This window comes from Coregonus clupeaformis, chromosome 19 (assembly GCF_020615455.1).
Source record: "Coregonus clupeaformis isolate EN_2021a chromosome 19, ASM2061545v1, whole genome shotgun sequence".
Taxonomy (NCBI): Eukaryota; Metazoa; Chordata; class Actinopteri; order Salmoniformes; family Salmonidae; genus Coregonus; species Coregonus clupeaformis.
The window spans coordinates 46,903,762-46,930,031 of record NC_059210.1 but is presented as its reverse complement, the minus strand read 5'-3'; the positions used below and the strand labels follow the sequence as shown (position 1 = coordinate 46,930,031).

Here is a 26,270-nt window from a genome sequence, read left to right as displayed (position 1 = left end):
CAAAATATATTTTATATTCGAGATTCTTCAAATAGCAACCCTTTGCCTTGATGACAGCTTTGCACACTCTTGGCATTCTCTTAACCAGCTTCACCTGGAATGATTTTCCAACAGTCTTGAAGGGGTTCCCACATATGCTGAGCACTTGTTGGCTGCTTGTCCTTCACTCTGCCGTCCGACTCATCCCAAACCATCTCAATTGGGTTGAGGTCGGGGGATTGTGGAGGGCAGGTCATCTGATGCAGCACTCCATCATTCTCCTTCTTGGTAAAATAGCCCTTACACAGCCTGGTGGTGTGTTGGGTCATTGTCCTGTTGAAAAACAAATGATAGTCCCACTAAGCCCAAACCAGATGGGATGGTGTATCGCTGCAGAATGCTGTGGTAGCCATGCTGGTTAAGTGTGCCTTGAATTCTAAATAAATCACTGACAGTGTCACCAGCAAAGCACCATCACTACTCCTCCATTGTTCTCGGTGGGAACCACACATGCGGAGATCATCCGTTCACCTACACTGTGTCTCACAAAGACACGGCGGTTGGAACCAAAAATCTCACATTTGGACTCATCTGCCCAAAGGACAGATTTCCACTGGTCTAATGTCCATTGCTCGTGTTTCTTGGCCCAAGCAAGTCTCTTCTTCTTATTGGTGTCCTTTAGTAGTGGTTTATTTGCAGCAATTCGACCATGAAGGCCTGATTCACCCAGTCTCCTCTGAACAGTTGATGTTGAGATGTGTCTGTGACTTGAACTCTGTGAAGCATTTATTTGGGCTGCAATTTCTGAGGCTGGTAACTCTAATGAACTTATCCTCTGAAGCAGAGGTAATTCTGGGTCTTCCTTTCCTGTGGCGGTCCTCATGAGAGCAGGTTTCACCATAGCGCTTGGTAGTTTTTGCGACTGCACTTGAAGAAACTTTAAAAGTTCTTGAAATGTTCCGTATTGACTGACCTTCATGTATTAAAGTAATGATGGACTGTCATTTCGCTTTGCTTATTTGAGCTGTTCTTGTCATAATATGGTCTTTTACCAAATAGGGATATTTTCTGTATACCCCCCCCCCTACCTTGTCACAACACAACTGATTGGCGCAAACACATTAAGGAAAGAAATTACACAAATTAACTTTTAACAAGGCACACCTGTTAATTGAAATGCATTCCAGGTGACTACCTCATGAAGCTGGTTGAGAGAAGGCCAATAGTGTGCAAAGCTGTCATCAAGGCAAAGGGTGGCTACTTTGAAGAATCTGAAATATAAAATATATTTTGATTTGTTTAACACTTTTTTGGTTACTATATGATTCCATCTGTGTTATTTGATAGTTTTGATGTCTTCACTATTATTCTACAATGTAGAAAATAGTAAAAATAAAGAAAAACCCTGGAATGTAGGTGTGTCCAAAGTTTTGACTGGTACTATATACATATACATATATATATATATATATATATATATATATATATATATATATAGTTGAAGTCGGACATCTACATACACCTTAGCCAAATACATTTAAACTCTGTTTTTCACAATTCCATATTTTTTGTGAAGTGCACCAGTCCCTCCTGCAGCAAAGCACCCCCACAGCATGATGCTGCTACCCACGTGCTTCACGGTTGGGATGGTGTTCTTCGGCTTGCAAGCTACCCCCTTTTTCCTCCAAACATAACGATGGTCATTATGGCCAAACAGTTCTATTTTTGTTTAATCAGACCAGAGGACATTTCTCAAAAAAGTAAGATCTTTGTCCCCATGTCCAGTTGCAAACCATAGTCTGGCTTTTTTATGGCGGTTTTAGAGCAGTGGCTTCTTCCTTGCTGAGTGGCCTTTCAGGTTATGTCGATATAGGACTCGTTTTACTGTGGATATAGATACTTTTGTACCTGTTTCCTCCAGCATCTTCACATGGTCCTTTGCTGTTGTTCTGGGATTGATTTGCACTTTTCGCACCAAAGTAGTTTCATCTCTAGGAGACAGAACGCGTCTCCTTCCTGAGCAGTATGACGGCTGCGTGTTCCCATGGTGTTTATACTTGCGTACTATTGTTTGTACAGATGAACGTGGTACCTTCAGGCGTTTGGAAATTGCTCCCAAGGATGAACCAGTCTTGTGGAGGTCTACAATTGTTTTTCTGAGGTCTTGGCTGATTTCTTTAGATTTTCCCATGATGTCAAGCAAAGAGGCATTGAGTTTGAAGGTAGGCCTTGAAATACATCCACAGGTACACCTGCAATTGACTCAAATGATGTCAATTAGCCTATCAGAAGCTTCTAAAGCCATGACATCTTTTTCTGGAATTTTCCAAGCTGTTTAAAGGCACAGTCAACTTAGTGTATGTAAACTTCTGACCCATTGGAATTGTGATACAGTGAATTATAAGTGAAATAATCTGTCTTTAAACAATTGTTGGAAAAATTACTTGTGTCATGCACAAAGTAGATGTCCTAACCGACTTGCCAAAATGATAGTTTGTTAACAAGAAATTTGTGGAGTGGTTGAAAAACAAGATTTAATGACTCCAACCTAAGTGTATGTAAACTTTCGACTTCAACTGTATATATATATTTTTAAACATTTTCACAACCTCCAGTTATTTCCTTATAGAAACACTGTCTTAAATATTCTACAACTAATGTTTTTGCAAGTCCATGAACCCAAGTGAAAAAAGTTCCAGAATAGTAATATCTCTATAACACAGTGTTTACTGTTCTAGATAGTTCTAACAGTACTGTCACTAGTATGATCACTAGTAGCTCTTCTAGGTCTTTAAGTGCATCTTGGCTGATTCAAGTCCTTCCAGTTCTGTGGTTGGTTGGCTTGCTATTGGTTGTGCATTCCCTTTTGGGCTGGCTATTGGTTGATTCCAAACCCTTCCAAATCATGGAGAGAGAAAAGGAGGACATAGTGGTCATTGTATTTGTCCCAAATTCTAGAATTGGTTAAAGTGGGTCCCAATATTATGCCATACTCTTATGTAGCTAAGACCTCTAGCTTTTAGACTTCTAGTCTTTCACCAGTGGTGAGTCTGACCACACTACAGAGTCTAGGAGCGTGGCACTCCTCCCTTTCTACCATCCTCTCTTCCTTCCCCGTCCAGAGCTCTCTTCCATCTCTGCCTCTGACTGGTAACCAATCCAGTGCCCTCTCTCTCTCTAGAGGTCAGTCAGTCTGACTGTCTGTCTCTGTCAACCTGTCAGGAGCAGGGCAGGGAGTCACCGGGGGAGGCGACCTTTGACCTGCCCCTTGCCCCAGTGCACGTTGGGAAGGGTCAGACACTTCCTGAAGTGCTCTAGCTGAGCCTGCAGCCTCTCTCTCTCATCTCTCACCCTCTGTCTCTGACTCACCAGCTCCTAGAGAGAGAGAGAAAGAGAGGGAATGGAGCAAGAGCGAGATAAAGAGCGAGAGAGTTACTAAAAGAGTGAGTGGGGGTGAACAAAGCACATCAGTGTAAACAAACAGTCACAAACAGACAGACAGACTGCTGATCAAGCTTTAGTTTTTTACTTTTAGATCATAATAAATAAAATTGTATGGACAGATCCTAGATCCTCAAAAAGTTGATAACTGCTTGGAATCCGACCACAAGGCACTACAGAAGGTAGTGCGTACGGCCCAGTACATCACTGGGGCCCAGCTCCCAGCCATCCAGGACCTCTATACCAGGCAGTGTCAGAGGAAGGCCCTAAAAATTGTCAAAAGACTCCAGCTACCCAAGTCATAGACAGTTCTCTCTGCTATCGCATGGGAAGCAGTACCGATGCACCAAATCTGGAACCAACAGGACCCTGAACAGCATCTTCCCCCAAGCCATACAGTGAGGGAAAAAAGTATTTGATCCCCTGCTGATTTTGTACGTTTGCCCACTGACAAAGAAATTATCAGTCTCTAATTTTAATGGTAGGTTTATTTGAACAGTGAGAGACAGAATAACAACAAAAAAATCCAGAAAAACGCATGTCAGAAATGTTATAAATTGATTTGCATTTTAATGAGGGAAATAAGTATTTGACCCCCTCTCAATCAGAAATATTTCTGGCTCCCAGGTGTCTTTTATACAGGTAACGAGCTGAGATTAGGAGCACACTAATCTCAGCTTGTTACCTGTATAAAAGACACCTGTCCACAGAAGCAATCAATCAGTCAGATTCCAAACTCTCCACCATGGCCAAGACCAAAGAGCTCTCCAAGGATGTCAGGGACAAGATTGTAGACCTACACGAGGCTGAAATGGGCTACAAGACCATCGCCAAGCAGCTTGGTGAGAAGGTGACAACAGTTGGTGTGATTATTCGCAAATGGAAGAAACACAAAATAAATGTAAATTTCCCTTGGCCTGGGGCTCCATGCAAGATCTCACCTCGTGGAGTTGCAATGATCATGAGAACGGTGAGGAATCAGCCCAGAACTACACGGGAGGATCTTGTCAATGATCTCAAGGCAGCTGGGACCATAGTCACCAAGAAAACAATTGGTAACACACTACGCCGTGAAGGACTGAAATCCTGCAGCGCCCGCAAGGTCCCCCTGCTCAAGAAAGCACATATACAGGCCCGTCTGAAGTTTGCCAATGAACATCTGAATGATTCAGTGGAGAACTGGGTGAAAGTGTTGTGGTCAGATGAGACCAAAATCGAGCTCTTTGGCATCAACTCAACTCGCCGTGTTTGGAGGAGGAGGAATGCTGCCTATGACCCCAAGAACACCATCCCCACCGTCAAACATGGAGGTGGAAACATTATGCTTTGGGGGTGTTTTTCTGCTAAGGGGATAGGACAACTTCACCGCATCAAAGGGACGATGGACGGGGCCATGTACCGTCAAATCTTGGGTGAGAACCTCCTTCCCTCAGCCAGGGCATTGAAAATGGGTCGTGGATGGGTATTCCAGCACGACAATGACCAAAAACACACGGCCAAGGCAACAAAGGAGTGGCTCAAGAAGAAGCACATTAAGGTCCTGGAGTGGCCTAGCCAGTCTCCAGACCTTAATCCCATATAAAATCTGTGGAGGGAGCTGAAGGTTCGAGTTGCCAAACGTCAGCCTCGAAACCTTAATGATTTGGAGAAGATCTGCAAAGAGGAGTGGAACAAAATCCCTCCTGAGATGTGTGCAAACCTGGTGGCCAACTACAAGAAACGTCTGACCTCTGTGATTGCCAACAAGGGTTTTGCCACCAAGTACTAAGTCATGTTTTGCAGAGGGGTCAAATACTTATTTCCCTAATTAAAATGCAAATCAATTTATAAAATTTTTGACATGCGTTTTTCTGGATTTTTTTGTCGCTATTCTGTCTCTCACTGTTAAAATAAACCTACCATTAAAATTATAGACTGATCATGTCTTTGTCAGTGGGCAAACGTACAAAATCAGCAGGGGATCAAATACTTTTTTCCCTCACTGTAAGACTGCTAAATAGTTAGTCTGGGTAGCTATTGGCTAACTATTTAACTATCTGCATTGACCCTTTTCTTATCCTGTTGCCTAGTCACTTTATCCCTACCTATATGTTCATATATACCTCAATTACCTCGTACCCCTGCACATCGACTCAGTAGTGGTACCCTGTGTATATAGCCAAGTTATCGTTACTCATTGTGTATTTATTATATTTTTTATTTCTGCATTGTTGGGAAGGGTCCGTAAGTAAACATTTCACTGTTAGTCTACACCTGTTGTTTACGAAGCATGTGACAAATACAATTTGATTTGATTAGATCAGCACTCCTACTCTGAGACACTTTGTGGATATGTGAGCTTTGTGGACACTTTGTGGATATGTGAGCTTTGTGGACACTTTGTGGATATGGGCCCTGAGGTTCTTACCGCCATGCTGTGTGAGAGTTGTTCAGCTGTCAGACTGAGAGTGTAGTTCTGAGTCTCCAGCCTCCGGCACTGACTGTGGAGAACCTGTCTCTCCATACCCCGCTCTGAGAGAGAGGGGGGAGGGGGGAAGAGAGATATAGCGAGAGCAACAGGAGGGTAAAGGGGAGACATGGGGTCATAGAGGGAGAGGGGCATAGAGGATGAGAAATTGTGTGTGGGGGGAAGATAAAGAATATTTGACAAAAACTAAAAACTATTTGTAGATGAAAGGTTAACTCACCATCCACATACTCCTGATACGCCTCAAAGACTGACTCTATGCCCCTCCACTTCTTAGGGGTTTCGTCCTCCTCCTCTTCGTCCTCCTCTTCCTCTGACAGCTCATCCCGTACACCATCAGGGTCATGGTGGGGTGGAGAAGGGTACGGAAGATGCCCGTTGGTGGGGTGTGGGGGTGTGTGAAGGGGGTCTGGTCTCTTCAGAGGGGGGATGTTGTAGGGCGCTGAGGGCTCAGACTTTATACTGGATTCTGGAACACAAGGGGAGCCACCCAGTGTCTTGTGGGTAGACTGCAACACAGCCTGGTGGAAGTGTTGGGCGAAGTCCTCCCGGATGAATCTTTCCCAGGGCTTGTTCTGCCCATCCAGGGGCACCTTCGGTTGGGGAGGATGGCCAAGGTGGCCTGCTCCGTTCTGGAGATCCTGGAGCCTCTTAGATGGGTGACGTTCGCCCAATCCTGCCCTGTCGGGGTGGAGAGCCAGGGGATAGGGGTGGCGGGGTGGAGGGGGTTGGGGGTTTAGTGGGTTTGTGTGAAGGTTGTCGGGATGGTGGGGGTAGGGGGACGAGGGGCTTGGGGAATCTGGGTAGTGGAGTCCGTTTGACTTGCAGGCTGGGAGGACAGGTGAGTCGTCGCCTGAAAACATAAACATAAGGATCTCATGGGTGTTACCCTTTCTGTGTATATATTTGTGTGTGTGTGTGTGTGTGTGTGTGTGTGTGTGCGCGTCTTACCAGTTGAGAGAACAGGGGTGCTGCTACAGAGGGGTAATGGGTTGTATCTGATGGTGTCCAACGTCACACTCTTTAGCTTTATAGCCTTCAGCAACCCCTCCATCTTCTCCTTATCTATATATATATATATATATATATAGAGAGAGAGAGAGAGAGAGAGAGAGAGAGAGAGAGAGAGAGAGAGAGAGAGAGAGAGAGAGAGAGAGAGAGAGAGAGAGAGAGAGAGAGAGAGAGAGAGAGAGAGAGAGAGAGAGAGAGAGAGAGAGAGAGAGAGAGAGAGAGAGAGAGAGAGAGAGAGAGAGAGAGAGAGAGAGAGAGAGAGAGAGAGAGAGAGAGAGAGAGAGAGAGAGAGAGAGAGAGAGAGAGAGAGAGAGAGAGAGAGAGAGAGAGAGAGAGAGAGAGAGAGAGAGAGATCTGGACCTCAAATTCAAATCTGGACCTCAAAGCCAGTTCCACTGCTTTTTTTATTCTTCCCCTCTAATCAGGGACTGATTTAGACCTGAGACACCCGGTGGGTGCAATTAACTATCAGGTAGAACAGAAACACAGCAGTACTCCGGAACTCCTAGGGTAAGATTTTAATACCCCTTGGATAGGGCATTAGAGTATACTAGGTTGTAGTGGATAGGGGTTAGAGAATAAGAGCTAGGGTGTACTGTGTTGGGGTTAGTGTACTGTACGTTACCTCTCCTCTGCTGGATGGTCACATGGGACAGGCTAAGCATGTTGAGGAAGTGTTTCTTGTCCTCCAGTTGGGGGAAGCAGTTCAGCTCCTCAGGGGTGAGAGTGGTGCTGAGGGGGGGGAGGGGTGCCACAGTAGGACGAGGGGTCTTCCTCTTGCCTTGTACAGATGGAGGGGAGACGCTGCGCTCTCTCAGCATCCTCCTCCTCTTCCTCCTCTTCTGATGAAGCAGCTGGTCACGATGGGCCAGCGTAGTCAGGCCACACACATGCAGAAAACACACCTTCTACAGAGAGACAGATTAAAGAGAATGAAATCATACAACAATATTATAGAAGCACAAGTGACAATTGTTTATGTGTGTGGCAAGTTACCTCTGAGGATGTGTCCAGTTTTAGGGGGGGCTGCTCTGCTACCCTTCTGAGGTGGGCCCTCACTTCCTCCTCATCACTCTCATCATACGACTCATCTAGATCATAGTAATAACCTGGGGGGGGGGGAAAGAGAGAGAACCAGATTTCGTCTCATCCTCTCTTGAATGCCCACTCTCCTCACCTCCCTTCCTCCCTCTTACGTCCCCTTTCTTCTTACCTCCCTCCCTGGCCTCTCTCCTCCTGTTCTCCTCCAGGTCCAGCTTGCTGACCAGCCTGTGCTGCTGCAGAAGGATCTCATCGTACACCACTGGGTTTTGAGGCTCCTGGCCTGGCCGCTCAGACTTCTGGAGGTCCCTGGAGGAAGAGGGGGAGCTGGACGGGCGCTGGACCCCCAGGTCAGAGCTGGGGCTGGGGGAGGACAGGAGCAGTGAGCCCCTCTGGTGGAGGTGGTTATGGTTATGTTGGTGGTGGAGACTGTGAGTGGATCTTTCGAGCTCAGCCATGCTCCAGAGGCCAGAAACCTGCAGAATGGGTCCCCTGACGGAGGAGAACCTCTCTGGGCCCTCCCCCATCCTCCTGCATCCCTCCTCCCCCCGCTCCGAGCTGGGGGGCCACTCAGCTCTGGTCAGGCCAGGAGGGGGGCGGGAGGGGGGAACAGGGGAGTCAAACCTGCGACGGGGGTCTGGGGGGGTCTCTGTGAGAGAGGCAGGGTTCCAGAGGGTGGTGGGAGGGTCAGGGGGGTGGTGGAGGAGGTGAGGGTGAGGTTTGGGGGAGATGAGTGGAGGTGGGGCTCCTAGGTAGGGTTGAGACTCTCTGTTGCCTGGGTCATGCTGGCTGGCGTTGGACCTGTGAAAACAAGAAAAAAAGCGTAGTCACAAACAAACACACACACACGAACACACTGGGTTTTATGTTGACCTTGATGATGCAGCCAAGCTAAAAGCAGATGTCAGCAGAGTAGAGAGAGTACTGACTCTGAGGATACTGCAGTGTTATCTTAATCCATGTATATACGCATTAACGCACGCACATCAGTGTTTAATTTGTAAAAGTGAGCCCAAGATGCATTATCATTGCTTTTGCGTACTGGCATAGAGCAGTAGAGTAGAGGTGCTTGCAGAAGTTGCATACATGGGGGAATTGTAGCCGGGGGGAATTGTAGCCTAGGATCGGGGAAAATGTTTGCCTTTTAGAAACGAATTTCACGTAATTCTACATAATTTTTGATGACTGGAGACTTCAGCAGAATCTTTTTTTAATACCTCACAAATTATCGAAATGACAGGCTACTTTGACACCGACAAACTGAGAATCTGAGATCAATAAAAACAACCTTGTCTTGAATCCATCAATAGTTTAGGCCTAGGTGTGTGGAGACACACATATTGTACAATATGACGAGGAAATTATAGTCCTAAAAAAGCTTTCCAGTTTCACTGACTCAGCCAATGATGCACACCTCACTAACCGGCGATGGCCGATGCGCTCGTGCCAAAAGCTTATCTCTCTCTTGTATTTTACTTTGTAAAACAATGCTGTTCACTCAATAGGCCTATTTGGAAGTTGATAACATATTTTGGTAGCCTACAGACAGATTAGTCTTCTCTTTTCAGCAGGAGCCATATGCTTTCCAACCTGTATTTTCCAGCGATTGTATTTGAAATATTGCGAAAGGCCTGTTTTCGCTAGATGCTGTTCACTGACAGATTTGCCACGCTATTTATCCTCTGTGGCTAAATTATAGGCATAGGCCTACTCCTGGTGTAGAATTCTGAATGATTTCATTTATTTCTGAACAGACAGCAGTAATTATCCAATTTGTAAGTCGCTCTGGATAAGAGCGTCTGCTAAATGACGAAAATGTAAATATAACTTTGGCAAATGTATTTCAATTTATCAGGGGTGCTGTGGCACCTCCAGCACCCTATGATTATATAAGGAAATAAATGACGAAGTGCAATGCTGGAGAGATGAGAGTTGCAGGCTCATGTCTATCAGAGCAGAGAGAAGGAGAGAGATCATAGAAAGTGAATCTCATTCTAGTTCTGTGAGAGATACAGACGCACTTCTCTCTGTCACCACAGCAATGACCACGCGTTGGTCTATAGCAGGGGTACTTAACTCTTACCTTACGAGGTCCGGCACCTGCTGGTTTTCTGTTCTACCTGATAATTAATTGCACATACCTGGTGTCACAGGTCTAAATCAGTCCCTGACTAGAGGGGAACAATGACAAAATGCAGTGGAACCGGCTTCGAGTTCCAGAGTTAAGTTTGAGGGGTCTATAGGCTGCAACAGGGGTGTCAAACACATTCCACGGAGGGCCGAGTGTCTGCAGGGTTTAGTTTTTTCCTTTCAATCAAGACCTAAACAACCAGGTGAAAAGGAGTTGCTTACTAATTAGTGACCTTAATTCATCAATAAAGTACAAGGGTGGTGCGAAAACCCACAGATACTCGGCCCTCCGTGGAATGAGTTTGACACACGCTACAATGTTGCGCAAACCATAAACCCCGGCCGGCCCAACATGAATCAATTCTTAGAATATCAGGCACTATTCACATTACGTTTTTAGGGGGCAGGAGAATTACAGACGAGGCAACTTTAATGAACTCTGATCATTTTTATTATATTTTTTACATTGCAAACAGTGATAAGCAGTGGTGGAACAAGTACCCAATTGTCATATTTGAGTAAAAGTATAGATACTTTAATAGAAAATGACTCAAGTAAAAGTGAAAGTCACCCAGTAAAATCCTACTTGAGTAAAAGTCCAAAAGTATTTGGTTTTAAATATACTTAAGTATCAAAAGTAAATTGAATTGCTAAAATATACTTAAGTATCAAAAGTAAAAGTAAAAGTATAAATCATTTCAAATTCCTTATATTAAGCAAACCAGACGGCACCATTTTCTTGTTTTTTAAATGTATGGATAGCCAGGGGCACGCTCCAACACTCAGACATCATTTACAAACAAAGCATGTGTTTAGTGAGTTTACCAGATCAGAGGCAGTAGGGATGACCAGGGATATTCTCTTGATAAGTGTGTGAATTAGACCATTGTCCTGTACTGCTAAGCATTCAAAATGTAACAAGTACTTTTGGGTGTCAGGGAAAATGTATGGAGTAAAAAGTACTTAATTTTCTTTAGGAATGTAGTGAACTAGAAGTAAAAGTTGTCAAAAATATAAATAGTAAAGTAAAGTACTGATACCCCAAAAAAACACTTAAGGATAACTTTCAAGTATTTTTTAATTAAGTACTTCACACCACTGGTGATAAGAGGTACCGGATCCTGGCAAATGGGTTCTGGAACTAAACATTCTAAAACTGAAAGGTGCCGGATCCTGTTCCGGCAGGATCTGGCTCAAATTAAGTACTGACGCACATACAAACAGACTGCTGGGGAAACTGATAAACATATGCATTTCTCAATTGCTTGTTCCTTGCCTGATTAGACACTCACCTGTAGCTGTGTCTCCTAGGCTCCACCCCTTCCCCATGTGGCCACGCCTCCCTCTCCTGCCCTTGCCGGCGTTGCTTTGACAACCAGCGCTTCTCCCCATTGGCCTGTTGGAGCTTCATGGCAGAGGCCAGTGTTCCATGGAGCCCCCTGGTAGAGGCTGAGACAGTGTGTGCGTTGTTCACCGTCTGAGAGGGCACCAGGGTGGGAATGGGGTGAGAGGCTGACCCCCTGGAGGACTGGAGGTCTGGCTGTAGAGGTTTAGGGACTGGGAGGGCAGGGAGGGTGGGCTTACCTGGGGAAAAGTATTATAATTAAATTAAACACTACATTATGCGTCGGGTGAGGTTGTGTCTCTCTCTGGCGGGAGGTAAGCTAGGCTTATATGGTGTATATGGTGTCGAGTAAAGCTTAAACCATGTATTTAGATTGTAGGTAGATAGGTATTGTAGTTAGGTATTGTAGGTAGTTTATCTAGGTAGTTATTGTAGGTTATTGTAGGTAATTATTGTAGGTAAGTATTGTATTCGGCTGAGCCCGGTGAAGCACGAGGCTAGCTAACTCACTACCTGGACCAATAAAGCTAGCTAGCTAGCGGGTAGCTACTGGTAACTATTAGCAACTGTGGATAGTTGTTTCCAATGTTATTTCACGCTTAAGAGTACCTGTAATTAAGCCAGCTAGCTACCTACCATTCAGCTGTTTTTCTAACCTCATTATCTGAAGCGTTAACGTTATGTAGTTAGTAGCTACTGTACTCGAAATGTAGCTAGCTTGTTGCTACCTGGATAGCTAACTAAACAATAGCTGGAACGACCTAGCTTTAATATTTGGAGACGCTTTCTCTCCGTTGGGACAGACGTTAACTGGCTGAATCGATTCAGTGGCTAGCTTTGCACTTAACTGGCTAACAGTAGCTACTAAGGGTAAGTTATAACCTACATTTATTTTTGTTTTGTTTTTACATACTGGTAACCAGAGTCGTTCAAGGGAATTCGGGACATGGGTGACTAGTTAACGTTAGCTTGGCTCTCTGTGGGAGGAGGGGTTGGTTCGTTGGCAGAGAGCAATGGCTAGCTAGTATGCTAACTATTCTAGCTAACTAACTGGCTGAATAAGTTGACGACGTACTCACTCAAACTGTCAAAACTAACCCAAAACTTTACACAACGTTAGACACGGACACGAATGATCTGCTTGGCGTGTTAACACACTGGTGGTTTGTTGTAACCGAGTATTGGTGCTAAACCATGTTATTGGAGGCTGGCATGCTAGCTGGCTTTGGCGTCATAGGATTCGGTGCCCTGGACGGTTTTCACGGAAGAATACTGTACCAAGTTAGCTAGCTGAATAAACTAAGTTAGAGTCTATTCCTAGAAAACATTGAACCGCTGTAGTTTACAACAATTATAATTTCTAAAGTGGAAGTTGGGAGAGTTATATTTGAGTGTTTCAGTGAAACGTAAGTGAGGGAGGCCCCGCTCTCTCGCTTTCCCAGATGTTTAGTTCATTTCATTCCGATCTCCTCTGCATTATTGTAGCCTTTTTCTGTAGCCTGTCAACTATGTGTCTGTCTATCCCTGTTCTCTCCTCTCTGCACAGGCCATACAAACGCTTCACACCACGTGGCTGTTGCCACTCTAATCTGGTGGTCCCTGCGCGCACGACCCACGTGGAGTTCCAGGTCTCTGGCAGCCTCTGGAACTGCTGTTCTGCGGCCAACAAGGCAGAGTTCATCTCAGCCTATGCTACCCTCCAGTCCCTCGACTTCTTGGCGCTGACGGAAACATGGATTACCACAGAAAACACTACTACTCCTACTGCTCTTTCCTCGTCTAACCATGTGTTCTCGCATACCCCGAGAGCATCTGGTCAGCCCGGCGGTGGCACAGGAATCCTCATCTCTCCCAAGTGGACATTCTCTCTTTTTCCCCTGACCCATCTGTCTATCTCCTCATTTGAATTCCATGCTGTCACAGTCACTAGCCCATTCAAGCTTAACATCCTTGTCATTTATCGCCCTCCAGGTTCCCTTGGAGAGTTCATCAATGAGCTTGACGCCTTGATAAGTTCCTTTCCTGAGGATGGCTCACCCCTCACAGTTCTGGGTGACCTTAACCTCCCTACGTCTGCCTTTGACTCATTTCTCTCTGCCTCCTTCTTTCCACTCCTTTCCTCTTTTGACCTCACCCTCTCACCGTCCCCCCCTACTCACAAGGCAGGCAATATGCTTGACCTCATCTTTACTAGATGCTGTTCTTCTACTAATCTCACTGCAACTCCCCTCCAAGTCTCCGACCACTACTTTGTATCCTTTTCTCTCTCGCTCTCCTCCAACACTTCTCACTCTGTCCCTACTCAGATGGTAATGTGCCGTCGCAACCTTCGCTCTCTCTCTCCCGCTACTCTCTCCTCTTCCATCCTATCATCTCTTCCCTCTGCTAAATCCTTCTCCCTCCGACCTCCTGATTCTGCCTCCTCAACCCTCCTCTCCTCCCTTTCTGCATCTTTTGACGCTCTATGTCCCCTATCCTCCCGGCCGGCCCGGTCCTCCCCTCCTGCTCCGTGGCTTGACGACTCATTGCGAGCTCACAGAAGAGGGCTCCGGGCAGCCGAGCGGAAATGGAGGAAAACTAGACTCCCTGCGGACCTGGCATCTTTTCACTCCCTCCTCTCTACATTCTCTTCCTCTGTTTCCGCTGCTAAAGCCACTTTCTACCACTCTAAATTTCAAGCCTCTGCCTCTAACCCTAGGAAGCTCTTTGCCACCTTCTTCTCCCTGCTGAATCCTCCTCCTCCCCCTCCCTCCTCCCTCTCTGTGGATGACTTCGTCAACCATTTTGAAAAGAAGGTTGACGACATCCGATCCTCATTTATTAAGTCAAATGACACCGCTGGTCCTGCTCACACTGCCCTACCCTATGCTTTGAATTCTTTCTCCCTTCTCTCTCCAGATGAAATCTTGCGACTTGTACGGCCGGCCGCCCAACAACCTGCCCGCTTGACCCTATCCCCTCCTCTCTTCTCTAGACCATTTCCAGAGACCTTCTCCCTTACCTCACCTCACTCATCAACTCATCCTTGACCGCTGGCCATGTCCCTTCCGTCTTCAAGAGAGCGAGAGTTGCACCCCTCCTCAAAAAACCTACACTCGATCCCTCCGATGTCAACAACTACAGACCAGTATCCCTTCTTTCTTTTCTCTCCAAAACTCTTGAGCGTGCCGTCTCTAGCCAACTCTCCTGCTATCTCTCTCAGAATGACCTTCTTGATCGAAACCAGTCAGGTTTCAAGACTGGTCATTCAACTGAAACTGCTCTTCTCTGTGTAACGGAGGCTCTCCGCACTGCTAAAGCTAACTCTCTCTCCTCTGCTCTTATCCTTCTAGACCTATCCGCTGCCTTTGATACTGTGAACCATCAGATCCTCCTCTCCACCCTCTCCGAGTTGGGCATCTCCAGCGCTGCTCACTCTTGGATTGCGTCCTACCTGACAGGTCGCTCCTACCAGGTGGCGTGGCGAGAATCTGTCTCCGCACCACGTGCTCTCACCACTGGTGTCCCCCAGGGCTCAGTTCTAGGCCCTCTCCTATTCTCTCTATACAACAAGTCACTTGGCTCTGTCATATCCTCACATGGTCTCTCCTATCATTGCTACGCAGACGACACACAATTCATTTTCTCCTTTCCCCCTTCTGATAACCAGGTGGCGAATCGCATCTCTGCATGTCTGGCAGACATATCAGTGTGGATGTCGGATCACCACCTCAAGCTGAACCTCGGCAAGACGGAGCTGCTCTTCCTCCCGGGGAAGGACTGCCCGCTCCATGATCTCGCCATCACGGTTAACAACTCCATTGTGTCCTCCTCCCAGAGTGCAAAGAACCTTGGCGTGACCCTGGACAACACCCTGTCGTTCTCCGCTAACATGAAAGCGGTGACCCGATCCTGCAGGTTCATGCTCTACAACATTTGCAGAGTACGATCCTACCTTACACAGAAAGCGGCACAGGTCCTAATCCAGGCACTTGTCATCTCCCGTCTGGATTACTGCAACTCGCTGTTGGCTGGGCTCCCTGCCTGTGCCATTAAACCCCTACAACTTATCCAGAACGCTGCAGCCCGTCTGGTGTTCGACCTTCCCAAGTTCTCTCATGTCACCCCGCTCCTCCGCACACTCCACTGGCTTCCAGTTGAGGCTCGCATCTACTACAAGACCATGGTGCTTGCCTACGGAGCTGTGAGGGGAACGGCACCTCCTTACCTTCAGGCTCTGATCAGACCCTACACCCAAACGAGGGCACTAAGTTCATCCACCTCTGGCCTGCTAGCTCCCCTACCTCTACGGAAGCACAGTTCCCGCTCAGCCCAGTCAAAGCTATTCGCTGCTCTGGCACCCCAATGGTGGAACAAGCTGCCCCACGACGCCAGGACAGCGGAGTCACTGACCACCTTTTATTTATTTATTTTTTTTATTTTATTTCACCTTTATTTAACCAGGTAAGCCAGTTGAGAACAAGTTCTCATTTACAACTGCGACCTGGCCAAGATAAAGCAAAGCAGTGCGATAAAAACAACACAGAGTTACATATGGGGTAAAAAACATAATGTCAAGAATACAACAGAAAATATATATACAGTGTGTGCAAATGTAGCAAGTTATGGAGGTAAGGCAATAAATAGGCTATAGTGCAAAATAATTACAATAGTATTAACACTGGAATGCTAGATGTGCAAGAGATTATGTGCAAATAGAGATACTGGGGTGCAAAAGAGCAAAATAAATAACAATATAGGGATGAGGTAGTTGGGTGGGCTAATTTTAGATGGGCTGTGTACAGGTGCAGTGATCGGTAAGGTGCTCTGACAACTGATGCTTAAAGTTAGTGAGGGAGATAAGAGTCTCCAGCTTCAGAGATTTTTTGCAATTCGTTCCAGTCATTGGCAGCAGAGAACTGGAAGGAATGGCGGCCAAAGGAGGTGTTGGCTTTGGGAATGACCAGTGAGATATACCTGCTGGAGCGCAGACTACGGGTGGGTGCTGCTATGGTGACCAATGAGCTAAGATAAGGCGGGGATTTGCCTAGCAGTGATTTATAGATGGCCTGGAGCCAGTGGGTTTGACGACGAACATGTAGTGAGGACCAGCCAACAAGAGCGTACAGGTCACAGTGGTGGGTAGCGTATGGGGCTTTGGAGACAAAACGGATGGCACTGTGATAGACTACATCCAATTTGCTGAGTAGAGTGTTGGAGGCTATTTTGTAAATGACATCGCCGAAGTCAAGGATCGGTAGGATAGTCAGTTTTACGAGGGCATGTTTGGCAGCATGAGTGAAGGAGGCTTTGTTGCGAAATAGGAAGCCGATTCTAGATTTAACTTTGGATTGGAGATTCTTTATGTGAGTCTGGAAGGAGAGTTTACAGTCTAACCAGACACCTAGGTATTTGTAGTTGTCCACATACTCTAGGTCAGACCCGTCAAGAGTGGTGATTCTAGTCGGGTGGGCGGGTGCCAGCAGCGTTCGATTGAAAAGCATGCATTTAGTTTTACTAGTGTTTAAGAGCAGTTGGAGGCTACTGAAGGAGTGTTGTATGGCATTGAAGCTCGTTTGGAGGTTTGTTAACAGTGTCCAATGAAGGGCCAGATGTATACAAAATGGTGTCGTCTGCGTAGAGGTGGATCTGAGAGTCACCAGCAGCAAGAGCGACATCATTGATATACACGGAGAAAAGTGTCGGCCCAAGAATTGAACCCTGTGGCACCCCCATAGAGACTGCCATAGGTCCAGACAACAGGCCCTCCGATTTGACACACTGAACTCTATCTGAGAAGTAGTTCAAGTGTCTCCTTCCGGAGACACTTGAAACCCTACCTCTTTAAGGAATACCTGGAATAGTATAAAGTAATCCTTCTACCCCCTCCCCCCTCCCCCCATTAAAAAATTAAAAGTGGTTGTCCCACTGGCTATCATAAGTTGAATGCACCAATTTGTAAGTCGCTCTGGATAAGAGCGTCTGCTAAATGATGTAAATGATATGGATGGTGGTCAGGCTCTACTTTCAAGATAAATCTCTGGTGCTTAATTAACGGGAAATCAACCAATCAGTGTGTGTATTGCGTCTATACTGTATATGTGTGTGTGCGTGTATATGTGTGTGTGTGTATGTGTGTACACCGTACCCAGTCTGTTGGGTGTCAGCCTCTCCCCAGGTCTGACCCTGTCCTGCGGCGGAGTCTTGAGAGCCTTCAGTCCAGCAAGGTACTCAGTCTCCACCGCTCTCACCATCTCCCTCTGCCTCGCTCTGTCCCGCTCCCTCTCTCTCTCCCGTTCCAGCTCAAGCTCCCTCTGTTTCTCTCGTTGGCGAAGCTCTTCCTCCATCTGTAGTCTGTGGGGAGGTTAAAAGATACACACACATACCACAGACACATGGGAGAGATGGTGAGAGATGCAACACCCAACATTGGGCAGATTAACCACACACTGTTAAACACACACACCTATGCACACACACACACACACAGAGCATGTAAGACAGCATGAGTGAGCAAGAGCAGATGAACAATTAATAGGTAACCACAGGATATAAGCACACACAGACACCTATGTGTGTATTGGTGTGTGTGCGTGATGTGTATATGGTAGCACCGTGAGGAGTGGTCTAAAAATATAACACAGTCAGCAACCTGTGCATTTCCTGCAGAGAGATTACAAAGTGTGTGTACATGTATGAGTGTAACACCTCTCAGCCAGAGTGATTGTTCAGCTTCCGAAGGTAGCAGCCCTAAGGGCAGGTGCAGGTGTGTGTGTGTGTATCATAAGCGTGTGTGTTACCTCTCAGCCAATGCGCTGTGTGTGTGGCTGAGCTCCCCAGGGTAGCGTGCCCCAGGCAGGTGCATGTGGAGGGCAGAGGGGTGGAGGGGAGAGAAGGCTCCCCCTGCTGGTACAGAGTAGAACTGAGAACGCAGTGCAGACAGACACAGAGACTCCTCCATCCTGGAACACACAGACAAGGGGGAAAGGAATGGAGGGTAAGAGGCAAAGAGAGAGGGAGCAATGAATTTCAACCTTTAGGCACATTTTGGGGTTCAGTAGCCATCTATACATCCCAACCCGGACACACAAACACACAGGCTGCTTCAAACCTCTGTCTCTCTGTGTCCCTGTCTGTCTCTTTGTCTTCCTGTCTGTCTGCCTGTCTCTCTGTGTCTCTGTCTCATCTGTAGAACACTGATTCTACAGAGTCAGACTGAGGTAGGTAGGGTGGTCTATAGACTGACCTGTGTATGTGGTGGAGGGTAGTCTATAGACTGACCTGTATAGACTGACCTGTGTAGGTGGTGGAGGGTAGTCTATAGACTGACCTGTGTATGTGGTGGAGGTAGGAAGGGTGGTCTATAGACTGACCTGTGTATGTGGTGGAGGTAGGAAGGGCGGTCTATAGACTGACCTGTGTATGTGGTGGAGGTAGGAAGGGTGGTCTATAGACTGACCTGTGTATGTGGTGGAGGTAGGCAGGGCGGTCTATAGACTGACCTGTGTAGGTGGTGGAGGTAGGAAATGTGGTCTATAGACTGAACTGTGTATGTGGTGTAGGTAGGTAGGTAGGGTGGTCTATAGACTCACCTGTGTAGGTGGTGGAGGTAGGCAGGGTGGTAGTAGGCAGCAGCAGCAGTAACGTGGGCAGCGGTGACGGGGTCGAGCCCCAGGGGCAGCGAGGGCAGGCGGAGGTCGTCTGAGGTAGCGAAGGGGCGGAGTCCTCTCAGGTACTCCTCTGGGACCGCCCCCAAGGGAACCGCAGGGTGTACCTGACCAGGTAGACTACAGGAGGGGGAGGAGTTGGGGATCAGATTGCAAATTTGAGTCTGCTGTTTTGGCGTGAACGGAGGTAGTGCATATGTGGTTTATGCTAGAAAGACTTATCTGTTGCACTGTAGATGGGTTTGTGTGTGTGTTTGTGGTATATGTTTGTGACTCTGCGTGTATCTGTGTACGTGTGTGTGGGAGTATAGACATCCAGGAGTGATTCACCTAAGGCCCTGTAGTCTCCGGTCCTGCATGACAGAGCTGGGGGTGAGGCTGAAGGGGTAGGAGGGGTGAGCCAGGACGTGAAGAGAGGGGACAGGATAACCCCCTTTCTCCTGGGGAGGGCTGAGCTCAGACCCCACACGCTCCCTACTCACTCCCCAAACACCTGACTCAGCCTGACAGAGATAGGGAGAGGGAGGGAGAGAGAGACGGAAATAGATAATGTTTGTTAAGCAAAATTAAAATCTCCCACTCACAACATGTGAAACTATTTTCATGTCAGGATTTGTCCCTTAATGTTGAGCTAGCCATAGCATGTTAACACTGTCATAGGCTAGCAATGTAGCTTCTCCAACCCCCCACTCTGTTTTGAACACACATCACTGAATCCCCTGCCAGCAATGCTCTCATTACTACTCTGACACCCCTGTCATGTCTCTCTCCTACACACACACACGCTCGCCTGCGCACACACACACACATCACCTTCTTCTAGGTCACAGCAAGAGACTCTCATGTTAATAGCTCTAAGAGCTTGAGGCAGGGAGGGCGAGGGGAACGGAGGGAGAGGAGGACGGAGGGAGAAGGGAACGGAGGGAGAGGGGAACGGAGGGAGAGGGGAGCAAAGGAAGAGGGAGACAGAGGTAGAGGGGAACAGAGAGGGAGGGGAACGGAGGGAGAGGGGAGCAAAGGAAGAGGGAGACGGAGGGAGAGGGGGACAGGGGAGAAGGAGAATGTAGGGGAAAGTGGAGGAGGGGGAAAGGAAGGAGACGGGGAGGGTAGGGGAGAATGGGAAAAGAAGGGAGAGTGGGAGAGTAGAGGAGGATGAAATAGATGAGCGGGGAAAGGGAGGGTAGATGACCTCTCAGCTGCGAGCTAAAAGCCCACCCGGGTGGAGAAGTGCTTCTGATATGTCAGAGCAAGTCAAGATCAGGGCAGGAGGGAACATCTTAAAACTCATCCTCCTCTACTACCCCCTTAATCTTTCTCTGCTGTCTAACTCTTTCTCCATCAAGTATAAACACCCACCCACTCACTCTACCAAACTACTCCCACACATGAGTAACCTTGCTGAGGACATATTAGCTCCCAGTGCTAATGACTAGGCTTAAGCCGAGTTGAATAATACAGTCTAGAGCAGTGTTCACCAACTGGTCGATCGCAATCCAAGGCATTCCTAGTCGATCACCAAACATTGCTGTAAAAACAACAACGATAAAGCCTTGCATTCCAACCCAAAAAGTGTTAAACAAATCCAAATATATTTTATATTTCAGATTCTTCAAAGTAGCCACCATTTGCCTTGATGACAGCTTTGCACTCTTGGCATTCTCTCAACCAGCTTCATGGGGTAGTCACCTGGAATGCATTTCAATTAACAGGTGTACCTTCTTAAAAGTTAATTTGTGGAATTTATTTCCTTCTTAATGCGTTTGAGCCAATCAGTTGTGTTGTGACAAGGTAGGGGTGGTATACAGAAGATAGCCCTATTTTGTAAAATATCAAGTCCATATTATGGCAAGAACAGCTCAACTAAGCAAAGAGAAATGACAGCAGTGGTGGAAAAAGTACTCAATTGTCATACTTGAGTAAAAGTAAAGATACCTTAATAGAACATTACTCAAGTAAAAGTGAAAGTCACCAAGTAAAATACTACTTGAGTAAAAGTCTAAAAGTATCTGTTTTTAAATGTACTTAAGTACAGTGGTGAAAAAAGTACTCAATAATCATACTTGAGTAAAGATACCTTACTGGAAAATGACTCAAATAAAAGTGAAAGTCACCCATTAGAATACTACTTGAGATACAAGAGCTCAGATAAAAAAAATAAAGTGGATTCTCAAATGGGCAACACTTCAAAATAAATCTCTTACAGACAAAATAGAATTATGCCTTAATAATTTAAATTTTTGTCATTTACCAGACGCTCTTATCCAGAGCGACTTACAGTTAGTGAGTGCATACATTTTTCATACTGGCCCCCCGTGGGAATCGAACCCACAACCCTGGCATCGCAAACGCCATGCTCTACCAACTGAGCTACACGGGGCCTCAAAGAATCAAATCATTAACAGATTATTTGATGAGTCAGATAAGCAGAAGGAATATTGCCAGTAAACGTAAGCACTTACAATCACAGTCACTTTGCTTTAGAAAAAACATCCTATAAGAGAACCCCCCCCCAACATTTTTTTAATGAGCTTATCAAAAGTACATGTACAGAACTGCACACAACCACACTGTAGGAATATGAGGACATCACCACTGATAGAACTGTATTAGAAATCAGTGTGTCAGGTCATGCCTTTGTAACAAGGCATATTCATAAAAGCTGGTTTTCAATGTTTCTGGAATCCAGCCTTGCTCTCCTGGGACTGAAAACAAGTCATGCGATGCTGAACAGCCTTTCACATGCAGCTGATGCAGGTAAGGGTGTGTTTAGCCTCAGAGACAGCTTACAGACTGCCGGGAAGGACTTGAGCAACTCCATATGATTAGCTGAACAGGCCAGGTATCCGTCCAGCTGTTTGGCGCTTTCTTGTGCTTGAGACGTCTTCATGGCAGAGAAGAAGTCCTCCTCATCTGATGAACTGGTGCCATCACCTAGCTGCAGCAAGGGTTCTTCCAGGTGGTCCTTGATGTAGTCCATTCCTGAAGTACAAGGAAGATGACAATAGAAATCATGCCATTGTGAGCCTACATTAATCCATCCCCATCCCTCATCTATATAAACCAAGTAGGCTACCCATTGGACTGAACCACAAAGTCAAGATTGTAGTTTAAATGGGTGGTTCTTAAATCTATGAAGTGTCAAAATGTACACTATAAAGTTGTTTATGAATAATAAAATACTGTTAATTAACCACGTTGTCTTACCCATTCTGATGGTGCCATCATCTTTTGTCCACGTTGTTTTGAATTTGGGGAGAAGGATTGCAGCTGCGATCAGCTCAGGGTCATTACATTTTACATTTTAGTCATTTAGCAGACGCTCTTATCCAGAGCGACTTACAGTTAGTGAGTGCATACATTTTTCATACTGGCCCCCCGTGGGAATCGAACCCACAACTCTGGCGTTGCAAGCGCCATGCTCTACCAACTGAGCTACACGGGACTACATGAAATGTGGCTGAAGCGCATCTTCAGTCCCAGTTGTAGCGCATCCACCAGAGGCTTACAGTACTTCAGGGACAACTTGATTCGGTCAAGTTTTGTGATCAGCAGGTTGACAGTTGGAAGTAGCCACCCCATCTGGACATTGGTTTCAGCCTGCAGGATGTTGATGTCCTTTGCAACTGGGCTCATGGTGGCAGCATACTCTGTGAGGAAGGCGAGTTCAGCTGGATTTAACCTATTCAAAGGGAACCACTAACCATTTCACCTGATTTAACTACAGTAATCAATGGCTGGATGAGTAGTTGACTAAATGGATCAATGATAGTGTATGGCTACAACATGTGAAACAGTTAATAGTCCCCAAGCAAAGGGGCAGGATACACTGCAACAGATTTAGACAACATTCAAGACCTTCAATTATGACAAAATAATACATAATCCTTACTTACATTGGAACCTCGAAGTCTGTGCAGAGAACTCTGACGGCCGCCCCTCCTTTGTCTTTGACGATCCTCAGGATTCTTTCTACTGCCATGAACCAGGAGTTCCACCTTGTAGCATTCGGGCGTAGCAGCTGGAGGTCGCAAGCATCTTCAACCGTTTTGGCTGCAAGTGTGGATCTTCCGCATTTGTTTCAAAGTGCTTGGCACTTGCCAAATGTTGAACGGGACACTTTTTTGTAAGCCTCAATGGATGTTGCTTTCAGGGCATCGACTGTAGATACTAAGTTGAGTAGGTGGCAAGCACAGCGCTGGTGCTTCGGCAGCTGGTACTCAAAACCATCATCTTCATTCAGGATCGTTGCCACATCAACAAACTCCACTTCTTCACTCTCCTCTTGATCATCTTCCTGTCCAGGCTGAGCTGTTTCACCACCCACTGCTTCCACTGCCTCGTTGTTTTCATCTTCTCCAAAAACTTGGAAAGCTTTCAAGAAGTTAGAGCCGTTGTCTGTTGTTGTTCTCACAATCCTACCCCGGATTTCAAACTCAGAATGGATGTCATTTAGGGCGCCTGCCAACACATCAAAGGTGTGCGATCCTCTCAACCGTTTACAGGCCAGGACTGCAGAGCATCTGTTGAGACTATCAGGGTCTATCCAGTGGGCTGTAACATCAATGAAGCTCCATCTTCTTGCAGACCAGCAGTCGGTGGTGGTGGCGATGTGGTCAACTCCTCTCATTGCCTCAGTCACCTTCTTCTTAATTTCCGTGGAGGCTTCATCAATCCTGGAGCGCAGTGTGGGCCTTGATAAGATCTTTGAGTTAGGCTGCAGATCCTGGATAAACTCTCTGAACGGTTCTTGTTCTACAACAGTGAATGGTTGGAGCCCTTGGACCACATACTTCACCACAGCTTTGTCAATGGATTTGAGAGACACTGTCTTCAGTAATGTGCTCTGCTTGATGGTGTCTCAGGGGCATGTTTTCTCTTCAGTGTGTTTGCCGTCAGTTCTTCATACTTCTTAAGATGGTGTACATGCTTTCTCTGAAATAAGAAGAAAAGGAAACGAGAAAGACAGTTACTTAGCTACATAACCACCATCACCAAATACTTAAGGTATAGGATCCTAATTCTAAAGCTATAAACATGAGTTAAGTGAGAGTTTGTGACCACCATTTAATATTACAATGACAAAAAAAATATGTTAATTGATCTAGCTAGTAGGTTACGTCAATAACTTAAGTCTACAGTAATTAGCTAGGTAAGAACAACTTTATCAACTAACACAAGGAATAACACCCGAATCTAACATTAGTTAGTTAGCTAGCTTGACCAGGTGTTTAGAGAAAAGGTATTTGGCTAGACTAACGTTAGCTGACTAGAATGTGTCCAGATTCGGAAACTACTAGTTAGCTAGCTTGTTAACAAGCTAGCAAGTTAGCTTGTGTCAGTTTAGTTAGATTGCGTTAGCTAACAAAGCTTCCGAATCTGGGAACATTCTAGCCAGCTAAAGTTGGTAGCTACTAGCTTGTGAACTATTTAGGTATATAGGATTAGCTAGCATCAACTAACACTGCTTGTTGCATTAGCAAATGTGGGCTAGCTAGGTTAGCTAATGTTAGCTAGCATGCTAATTAGCAACGTTATTCTAGCTAGCAAGCTAACAGTAGGCTTACCTCAATGTGTTTTTTTAGGTTCGAAGGCGAGTTCTTGAACGCTAGTATTTCCTGAACTTTTGGTAAACATAACAAACAAAGTCTCTGAAGCGACCCGGAGGTCTCCTTTGCCTGCGTGGCTGTGATGGCCGCAGAGTGCCCCTCTGGGAACCAGGGGATGAAGGCAAGGACATGGGGGACAAGGAAGCGGGAATGGGTAATACAGTCCGTGGCTCTGGGGAACCACGCGGTGACACAGGGGGAGTGGGCTGTCTGGAGCCTTGTCTGCGGCACCTGGGGGTGTCATTGCCAGAGAGGGGAATTGTGGGGGTTCCTGGGGTTTGGGGAGAAGAGGCCCCTCTATATGGGGCTAACCTGTCCCGGTGCAGTGTCACCTTTCTCCCCCTGGGAGGAAGCTGCACCCGGTAAACAACCTCCCCTACCCTCTCCAGGACACTGCAGGGTCCCACCCAGTGACTGTCCAACTTGGGGCATCTGCCTTTTTTCCTTAGCGGGCTGTAGACCCAGACCAGCTCCCCAGCCACAAAGTGCCTTCCCCGGGTGTGCACGTCATAGTTCCTCTTCTGCCTCACACCTGCATTCAGCAGCTGCTCTCTGGCGAAGGTGTGAGCTGTCTCCAGGCGGTCCTGGAGTCTCCGGGCATACTCCGGCCCCGGGGAAACATGAGGGCTATCCAGGGGCCGACCAAACGCCATCTCCGCAGGGGTACGGATCTCTCTCCCCAGCATGAGGAGGGCAGGCGTGCAGGAGGTGGAGTCTTGGACAGCGGAGCGGCATGCCATGAGGACCATAGGCAGGTGCTTGTCCCAGTCACGCTGGTGTTTGGAAGAGACGATGGCCAGCTGCTGTCCAAGCGTTTTGTTGAAGCGCTCCACAAGGCCATCACTTTGAGGATGGAGAGGAGTAGTGCGGGTCTTGTGCATACCCAGCCTCTCACACATGGTGGCGAACACACGGGACTCAAAGTTTCTGCCTTGGTCGCTGTGGATGGACTCTGCAGCTCCAAACCTGCTGAACATCCCCGCTGTCAGGGCGTCGACGATGGTCTCTGCCTCCTGGTCAGGCAGAGCATAGGCCTCGGGCCATTTAGTGAAATAGTCCATGGCCGTGAGCACCCAGCGGTTTCCACTGTCTGTGGTGGGGAACGGCCCAACTACATCCACTCCCACCCTCTCCATGGGAGCCCCCACTGGGAACTGTTGGAGCTGAGCATGAGAGCGGCCTGGGGGCCCTTTCTCGCTGTGCAGTTGTCACAGCGGCGGCAAAAGTCTTCCACATCCCTCTTGTGCTGCCCCCAGTAAAAGCCCTGACGGAGGCGGCGCAGTGTTTTTGTGACCCCAAAGTGTCCAGTCCCCACCCCCCATGAGTACTCTGGAGCACAGCCTCCCGCAATGCTTTTGGGACCACCACCTGCCACCTCTCCTCCCCCGTAGCTGACTCCTTCCATGCCCGCTGTAACACGCCATCAGCCAGCCGCAGTCGCTCAAACTTTGACCACAACCCTTTGGTCGCGAGTGAGAGCGCTGTCACCTCTTCCCATGGTGGCCTCACCTGCGCCTCTACCCACTGTAGCACTGGCTGTAGGTCTGTGTCCCGTCCCTGCTGCTGCCCCCATTCAGCCACGTCGACAGTCTGCAGCTCACAGC

The 26,270-nt window shown here is 47.1% G+C and overlaps 1 protein-coding gene and 1 long non-coding RNA gene across 2 annotated transcripts in view; both read right to left on the bottom strand.

Annotated features, from left to right (window-relative positions):
• Window positions 1-2,550: 2,550 nt before the first annotated feature.
• Window positions 2,551-26,270, bottom strand: part of LOC121531216 (genetic suppressor element 1-like) — a 38,720-nt gene continuing 15,000 nt past the window's right edge. Inside the window, exons 4-15 of the mRNA XM_041836471.1 lie at window positions 19,391-19,563; window positions 18,986-19,180; window positions 18,194-18,355; window positions 17,542-17,747; window positions 11,362-11,653; window positions 8,112-8,740; window positions 7,895-8,007; window positions 7,524-7,806; window positions 6,839-6,952; window positions 6,108-6,740; window positions 5,828-5,931; window positions 2,551-3,354 (exon numbers count right to left, since the gene is read on the bottom strand). Of these exons, the coding sequence (XP_041692405.1) occupies window positions 3,217-3,354; window positions 5,828-5,931; window positions 6,108-6,740; window positions 6,839-6,952; window positions 7,524-7,806; window positions 7,895-8,007; window positions 8,112-8,740; window positions 11,362-11,653; window positions 17,542-17,747; window positions 18,194-18,355; window positions 18,986-19,180; window positions 19,391-19,563 (3,042 nt within the window). The 3' untranslated portion in view covers window positions 2,551-3,216. The remainder of the gene's footprint in view (window positions 3,355-5,827; window positions 5,932-6,107; window positions 6,741-6,838; window positions 6,953-7,523; window positions 7,807-7,894; window positions 8,008-8,111; window positions 8,741-11,361; window positions 11,654-17,541; window positions 17,748-18,193; window positions 18,356-18,985; window positions 19,181-19,390; window positions 19,564-26,270) is intronic.
• On the bottom strand, window positions 22,445-24,692 carry LOC121532177. The gene is made up of 3 exons (XR_005994250.2): window positions 24,625-24,692; window positions 22,954-23,992; window positions 22,445-22,707 (listed from the first exon to the last, which is right to left on the bottom strand). It is a non-coding gene; the product is annotated as an uncharacterized LOC121532177 (long non-coding RNA).